The sequence below is a fragment of the Pinus tabuliformis genome, chromosome Q (genome assembly GCF_031772625.1).
Source record: "Pinus tabuliformis cultivar Carrire ecotype Pingquan chromosome Q, CPIR1, whole genome shotgun sequence".
NCBI lineage: Eukaryota > Viridiplantae > Streptophyta > Pinopsida > Pinales > Pinaceae > Pinus > Pinus tabuliformis.
The window spans coordinates 871,436,887-871,445,675 of NC_142296.1; the positions used below are offsets into that span (position 1 = coordinate 871,436,887).

General features: G+C 38.9%; 1 protein-coding gene across 1 annotated transcript; it reads left to right on the forward strand.

The window, feature by feature from the left end:
- Positions 1-7,797: 7,797 nt before the first annotated feature.
- LOC149222284 (uncharacterized) lies at positions 7,798-8,460 on the forward strand. Its single transcript, XM_089387556.1, has one exon. It carries the CDS (start codon positions 7,798-7,800, stop codon positions 8,458-8,460), a length of 663 nt encoding a protein of 220 aa, XP_089243682.1.
- The last annotated feature ends 329 nt before the right edge of the window (positions 8,461-8,789 follow it).

Here is an 8,789-nt window from a genome sequence, read left to right on the forward strand (position 1 = left end):
AGTTCCATTCACTTATGGCATCAAAGATTGGGGCATATGAGTGAAAGAGGATTGAAAATTTTGGCTGACCGAAAGTTACTTCCTAATCTAAGATCTGGAAAATTGGATTTCTGTAAACATTGTCTGTTTGGTAAACAAAGTAAACAAAAGTTTAAAACAGGCAAACATACTAGTAAAGGGATACTTGATTATATCCATTCAGATGTTTGGGGTCCAGCCCCTACAGTGTCATATGGTGGCTCATCTTATTTTGTATCATTCATTGATGACTTTTCTCGGAAAGTTTGGGTCTACATGTTGAAAAAGAAGTCTGATGTTTTTACAGTTTTCAAGCAGTTTAGAGCATTGGTAGAAAACAACACTGGTAGAACTATAAAATGTTTAAGAACTGACAATGGTGGTGAGTTTTTCCTCCAAGGAGTTTGACAGCTATTGCAAGGATGCAGGGATCGAAAGACATAAGACCACGGTTTATACTCCTCAGCAGAATGGAGTTGTTGAACGCATGAACAGGACTCTTCTAGAGAGAGCAAGGTGTATGCTGTGTAACGCCGGGTTGCCGAAGGAGTTGTGGACGGAAGTAGTGGCAACTGCTTGTTATGTGATAAACCGATCTCCATCAACGGCAATAGACTGCAAGGTTCCGCAAGAGGTATGGACAGGACACCCTTGTGACTATTCTAAACTCAGAGTGTTTGGTTGTGATGCATATGCTCTAGTGCCTAAACATCAGTGAACTAAATTAGATCCGAAATCAAAAAGGTATGTCTTTGTTGGGTATGGTGATGGAACAAAGGGATATAGATTGTGGGATCCTACTACCTGCAAAATCATCATCAACAGAGATGTAAAGTTTAATGAATCCTCTCTTGTACAGTTAGATGTAGATAGAAGATTGAAACAGGATGATGTATCTGATTTCCAGCATATTCAGTTTGACAGCATTTCTAATGATAGTCATAATGACCATAGTTCAGATTCTAGTCATGAACAGGTTTCAGAATCAGATTATGAACAGGGTTCAGATGGAGGACATGAATAGGTCTCAGATGGCGATCATGAAGAAATTCCTACAGTTGATAGACAGCCAGTTGTGGAAGCACCAGAAACATTCTTAAGAAGATCTACAAGGATCAAACGTCGTCCGAGAAGGTATGATGATCATGTTACTTCAGTTGCTTTGATCGCTAATGATGATGAACCTTTGTGTTATCAGGAAGCTGTAGAAGGTTCAAATAGTGACAAATGGAAAGCAGCCATGAAGGAAGAAATGATGGCTTTAGGTAAGAATGGTACGTGGGATCTGGTTGAACTTCCCAAAGGCAGGAAAACTGTGGGATGCAAATGGGTCTTCAAGCTGAAACGGGGTGTGAATGATACGGAAGACAGGTACAAAGCGAGGCTGGTTGCAAAAGGGTTTTCTCAGAAAGCTGGCATAGACTTTCATGAGATATTTTCACCAGTGGTTAAAATTGTTTCAATTAGAATTGTGTTAGAATTAGTGGCTTTGTTTGATTTGGAATTGCAGCAGTTAGATGTTAAGACTGCATTTCTACATGGTGATTTAGATGAGGAAATATATATGGAACAACCGGAAGGGTTTGTTCAGCATCGCAATGCGAAATTTGTCTGCAGGCTCAAGAAGTCATTATATGGCCTGAAGCAATCGCCTCGGCAGTGGTATAAGAAGTTTGATTCTTTCATGTTGAGTCAGAAATATGTAAGAAGTGAATATGATCATTGTGTTTACTTTAAGCAGTTAAATAATGGCATGTTCATTATCTTAGTGTTATATGTTGATGATATGCTTTTAGCAAGAAAAAGAATTGAAGAAATCAACAGGTTGAAGACTCAGATGGCAAGGATGTTTGATATGAAAGATCTAGGAGCGGCAAGACAGATTTTGGGCATGGAGATTTTCAGAGACAGGAGTAATGGTAAGTTGTGGCTATCACAACAAAAGTATGTTGAGAAAATACTTTTGAGGTTTGGTATGAATAATGTGAAGCCTGTGTCAGTCCCTTTAGCTTCCCATTTCAAGCTTTCTTCCAGTTTATGTCCTAATACCGATGAAGAAAAGGATTATATGTCTCGAATTCCTTATGCCAATGTAGTAGGATGTTTGATGTATGCGATGGTGTGTACGCGACCAGATATTTCTCATGCAGTTGGGGTTGTCAGCAGGTACATGGAAAATCCGGGTAAAGAGCACTGGTCAGCAGTGAAATGGGTGCTTCGGTATTTGAGAGGCACAAATAGTTATTGTATTTCTTACAATAAGAGTAGTGAATTTGTTTGCGGATATGTTGATTCCGATTTTGCAGGTGATTTGGATAAGAGAAGGTCAACTTCAGGGTACGTCTTTACTCTTGCAGGTGGAGCTATTAGCTGGATGTCAAAGCTACAGAACATTGTTGCTTTGTCTACTACTGAAGCAGAATACATTGCTGCTTCTCATGCTTGCAAAGAGGCGGTTTGGTTGAAAGGTTTGCTTGGTGAGTTTGGTAGGTTACAGGACAACATCAGGTTACTTTGTGACAGTCAAAGTGCAATACATTTGGCTAAGAATCCGGCCTATCATAGTAAGTCAAAGCATATTCCAATCAAATATCATTTTGTAAGACAGGTTATCACTGAAAGGGGAGTTTCTCTTGAAAAGGTGCATACAAAGGAGAACTGTGTAGACATGTTCACGAAACCAGTTTTGTTGGAGAAGCTACGCTGGTGTTTGGCTTCTCTTGGCTTGCAGAAAAGATAAAATAATAACAGGGCATCAGGCGAATTGTTGTCAAGGTGGAGATTGTTGAGATTTTCTGTTTTAGTCAAATAGGCAAAAATCTCTGAAGGATGACAACAATAGGGATTCAGTTCCTAGATTAGCTCCAGGTTGTTGGGAGGGAGTTAATGCCTCCTATATTTGATGTGAGGGAGTTATGAGGCTGTTAGATTCTCTAGGCTATATAACAGGCAACCATTCGGATGGTTTGCTGAGAGTGTGAGAGTTTTGTGAGGCTTTCATGATGTAATCTCCTGATTTGAATAATAAATCCCTGATGCCTATGTTTGGTGGACGTAGCCCAGATTGGTTGGGTGAACCACGTTAAAAATTGTCTCCTATGTGCTTGATTGTTCTGCTGTGTTAATTCTGTGTTTATTTATTTTTGCTGTGCACCTGATCCAACAAGACAGTGTAATAATTATTTTCCATGGAATTAGTTATGTATTACATGAAGAAACGAAGGAACGCGTTATTTTTGTGAAGTGACTGCCAATAATTTGGAATGAAATTTTTTATATTCATACTTGTAATGCCTCAGGAAAATGTAAATATTTTATTTTACCGCAGTAAGAACAAAATAGTGTTGTTATCTATTTGAATTAAATAATATTTTAATTACTAGGAATGAAAAATGTTTTAACCATTAACAGAAATGGCAACTTCTGAAGAGGGAAGTTAGAAAAGACGGTTGTTGGAATACAACCCTAACTACCTATTCTAACTCAAGGGGCTTCCAAAGAAAAGGAAGACAGGGGAGGGAAAATTTGCGTTGTAACGACAGTCAAGGAAAAGGGGAAAATGGCTAAGCTTGGTGATGACCAGATAGCCATGCATGTAGTGCGAGCAACTTGCTGAGGATGGTGGTTCTGCAAGTAAGCTAGGGGGGAGATCCTAGTCCCGAAAGACGAATCTCAAGGATGGGTGGGAGACTGGTAGCGGGAGAATAGAGGATCTCAGCTTCTGAAAGCATCATAAGCCACAACAACATAGGTAAGTGGAAAACACCTAAAAGGCATTCTGAAATATAATTGAGGTAGATAATGTTAGAATGTTGGATTGCATTGATACTATGTAGTGGAAAGAAGGACTTGAACAAACAAAAGAGTTGTCTTGTATTATGTTTATTATATAATAAGAAAAATGATAAAGGACATCCTTTATTTCTACTTATTAAAAAATAAACGGATGACGGAAATAGTGGAATCAAAAACTAAATAACTGATAGACAATCGTTTGATTACTCTGCTATAATGGAAGCAGTTAACCAAATGCTGGACCATTTCCAACGTAGGAAAAATTGCATGAGAAAAATGATGCAAAAAGAGAAAATTGAATTAATGGAATCCTTTTCGATATATGTATTCACAAAAAGTAGAAAACCAAACTATATAATTTCCTGAAACTCGTGGAAAAAAGAACTGGAAACGTTTCAGCGTTAAATCGAGATATGCTTAGAATGACTCAGAAATAAGATGGACTATTTTCTTTATTGAAAAAAACACAGAGTCGAAATGCGGAGAAGCAGTGAGATATTTCCTAAAGACCAAGTTCTGGTCATGACCCTGCAACAGAGAATTAAACTAGTTCTTTCAAAGGAAAGTATGCATACAGTGTTGTGGCCAAGACCCTGAGTTTGAAGACTCAGGCCTAAACCCTGTCACACATATCAGAATCAAAGTTAGAGGGTTACTTGTTAAATTCTTTAAACCAATGTTCAAACCTGTTTCTAGGTGGATGAACTTCCAAACCGCAACTGTAATCAAACCAAACAAATATCGACCTAAATAATTCCAGCTAAATAGCACACCAAGAACTAATGAATAAATATTGTCAGGAACAGAGACGATTACCAATCTAGAACCACTGCAGAATAACGTAACCAGGAAGACATAAAATATAGTCGAATAATCCAGCATTAGAAGGGAACATTGCATAAGTCTAGTAAATATTTTCTGTTGTACATAACTCAGGAAATGTAAAACATGAGAGAGTACAAATACACCAATATTATATACGCATAAATAAGCTCAAAGCGTAAATCCAGATGGAGTGTCTTTCGAAGCCAAATTAAACCAGAGAATGGATTTACAGAAGATAGCAATTAAAACTACAGAGATGGCCAGAGTGGCTCAATAATATTAGAGTTGAAACCCCCTCAAAATTAACTAGCTTCATGAAAACATATGACATGATTCAGGCCTCTGGACCCAAAACCAGAGGGTTAATGCCTCTCCATAGACATATACTTAAACGTTCCCTAACTATGAACATATGCCTGAGTAAACAACTAGATTACGTAGGAGGGGAGGACAACCCCTTCTGCGAAAGTAATTTGAAACCTAGCAACAGTAATCTAATACAACTGCAACATGTCGAATGAAAAACCAAGGTGGAAACATCATACCCGGTGGAAACCCTCGAAGGTACCTCTGTTCGAGAAAGGCACGGCTTCCATTTGGTAGCATCCACAAAACTCGGAACCGGAAGCAGGGTGTACCTACAAGAAAAACACCACAAATAGATTAAAGATTCAGAGATTCCCTTAGAAAATGTAAGTTTAGCCTGCTGTGAGGAAAATGATAAAACAAGTTGCAAGAAAGAAACGAAAACAGGAAAACTTTTCTGCTACTAACTCACCCGGGACGCTAACTCTGGTGGTGAGATCAAGAACTGGCACCACGAGCGCCTTCCAACCTCAATAGAACTCTGGTTCAAAGCTTGAACAAGACCGCCGATGGAAGAAGAAGACAAAGTAGGTGTCATGAGCACTAGTGGAGGAATGAGACCTCGATTTGGCGCCAAGGGTAGAGAAAGTCGACAAAACCACCTTTGGCCGTTGGATCACTCAATAGGCCTCATTACCGTTGATACAAGGAGTATCCTGAGGCGGCAGCTAAAGCAGATCAGATCTGCCCATGCCACGTAAAATGGTCAGTGCAGGCAATCAATGCATATTCAGAGTTATCCAGTTACCAAAGCGGCTAACCAATGATTAAAGGACTATGAAATGAACAAGCCATAATGCAAAAATGTTTAACATATAATCCAACGTTTAAGATTGGAGTTTTTCAACAGTGGAGTCATGTCATAGATACATAGTTGTACAACTCCATAAATGATATGAGTTAATGAATATGAAATGGTAAAATTTGATAGTTGCATGAATGTGTATTATATTTTATTTATTTTCATATTGTTACCAAAAAAAAAATTAATAGAGTTTAGGCTTCTGTGATCCATATCAAGTTAGAGAAATATTTCGGCGAAAATCACATGGAATCTCATTGTCGACGCGTTTCGAACCAACCAGTGTGGTTCATCGTTAGGACAAGTTCAAGAAACAGATCCAGCTTAGCATGTTATATAGACCGAGCAGAGCCTCCAACGGCTAGTTTGACCAACCGTTAATATTGACTAATGGACCGGGATCAAAATAATAGTTTATTAATAAATATTTAAAAATTAAAGGTCAATTAATTTGCAACGCGTCGACAATGAGATTCCATATGATTTTCGCCGAAATCTTTCTCTAAAAAAAAAATTAACTGGTTTCATGACAAGTGGTATCAGAGCAAGGATTCAAAAACTGTGGCCTCTGGCAAATTTGTGAATGGGAGATAAACAGATATAGTGCATTTATTTAAAAAAGAAAAAAACAGTTAATGCGTTAACTCTTCTTTTGTTTCTTTTCTTGTGCTAAGCACAGGAAAATAGACGACAACCAATATGAGAAGAATAGATAGTGTTCCGCACAGGTTTGTGGCAGGTCAGGGACCTGTAACTGGCCTTGAAACTACTCCTGAGTTATGGGTACAGCTTGGAGAGGAGGCTCGTAATATGAACCTTGTGATATTAGAGATAGTACAGGAATTAAAGAATGAGATGTCCCATTTGCAGGAGGATAATGTGAGGTTAACCATGGAACAGGAAAGGATCATAAAGAGCCTATCTGATAAGTAGAATCAGTGCCCGCCGAATCCCAGCCCTGACCAGTAACGAGTGTCAGAGGAGCTGGGCTACCACACAGAACAAGAAGAGTCAGAAGGAAGGGAAGAGAATCAAGAATAATGCTCGGATAATGCTTCTGAGCAACAAATATCGAAGAGGCAGCGGATAGAAGTGCAAGGGGAGTTTCGTAAAACAAAGCCGCCACACTTTGACGAAGAGTTGGAGGAGGCAATCGAAGCTTGGTTGATTAATATGAACGAATACTTTCAACTATATGAATATGATCGCAACCTCAAGGCGTGGCTGGCCATTTTCCAATTACAGGGGAAGGCCACCCTATGGTGGGAAGAGGTTAAGATTGTACAAGGGGTAAGTGAACAAAATATAACTTGGGAAAAATTTCAAAAATATTTCAAGGAAAGATACCTGACCCAACGATTTTATGACAAGAAATCAAGGGGATTCCATGACCTGCAACTTGGGCAATAAATAATGGATGAGTTTATCACCTGATTTACCTCGTTACTCTGTTATGTGCCTTACATACGAGAGGAGAAGGCTAAGGTACAACGATTTGTCAGTAGTTTACCTTTGGCAATGAGGGAAAGAATTGAGTTTGATAACCCAAAAACAATGGATGAAGTAATACGAAAAGCCATGATTTGTTATCAACAAAGTAAGCAGAAGGGAGAAATCCTAGGAAAAAGGTGGGTTGATAAGAGAAGTAACAAGATGGCTGGGAATATTAAAGGAAATTGCAGTAGTGCTAACAAAGGATTTTCCAAGGGGCAAAACAACAGAAATATACAAAAGAACCATCTCATATTAAAGCCAGCCATTGAGTCCAGAATCAGCGAACAATCTGGAAAAATTGACAATGAAGGGACAGCAAGGCCTCCAGTACAATGCTGGGGCTGTGGAGGGCCTCATTGCATTAAAAACTATCTCAACGAAAGGGTACCAAACAGGATTCCTAGATTTATGAAGCATCTATAGTTGGCGACATGGGACGCAGTATACCAAGGATTAATGTTGCTCTAGAAGATTGTTAGGCGGAGTACTAGCCCACCATGGTGGAGTTTGAAGGTAAGATCTTTGATTATACTGTAACTATTTTAATTGATCTTGGAGCTACGTTAAATTATGTTAGTCCTAAGGTTGTGGAACAATGTAAGCTGCAAACTATCAAATTTGAAGACACTTGGGTAGTACATCTAGCAACAGGGGCAAAGAGATGTGTTCTAGCTAAGGTTAATAACTTCACTTTGAAGATAACAGGACAGCTGGTGATGACAGATTTAAATATGCTTCCCCTTAGTTCGTATGATGTGTTGATAGGCATGGACTGGTTGGAAAAATGCTGGTCCATTATAAATTGTAAAACAAAGACTATCTGTTACAAGGATGAGTTCGGAGAAAAGCAGGAAATGCAAGGTATTAAGAGGCCAATGCAGATTTGGCCAATAACCGCTTCTCAATTGGCAAAGTGTATTAGGAAAGGATGTCAGATTTATACCATCCAAGTTGGTTATGCCAACTCAAAAGACAAAATTGCCACATTGGAGAGTATTCTGGTGATACAAGATTTTGCAGATGTGTTTCTGGAGGAAATACCAGGACTGCCACTCAAGAGAGATATAGACTTCACTATCGAATTAGTTCCAGGGGCAGCCTCGGTATCCCAAGATCCTTATAGAATGAGCACACCAGAATTGACAGAGTTAAAGATGTAATTACAGGAACTGTTGGACAAAAATTGCATCCGCCCCAGCGTGTCACTCTGGGGAGCCCCGATATTGTTCGTTAAAAAGAAGGATGGGACCCTTCATATGTGTATGGACTATCTTCGGTTGAATAAGTTGACAATCAAGAATAAATACCCTTTACCCCATATTGATGAACTTTTTGATCAGGTAAAAGGGGCAATGGTATTTTAAAAAATTGATTTACGATTAGGGTATCACCAAATCAGAATTAAAGAGGATGACATAGCCAAAACTGATTTCAGAACACGATATGGACACTATGATTTTGTGGTGTTACCCTTTGGGTTAACCAACAC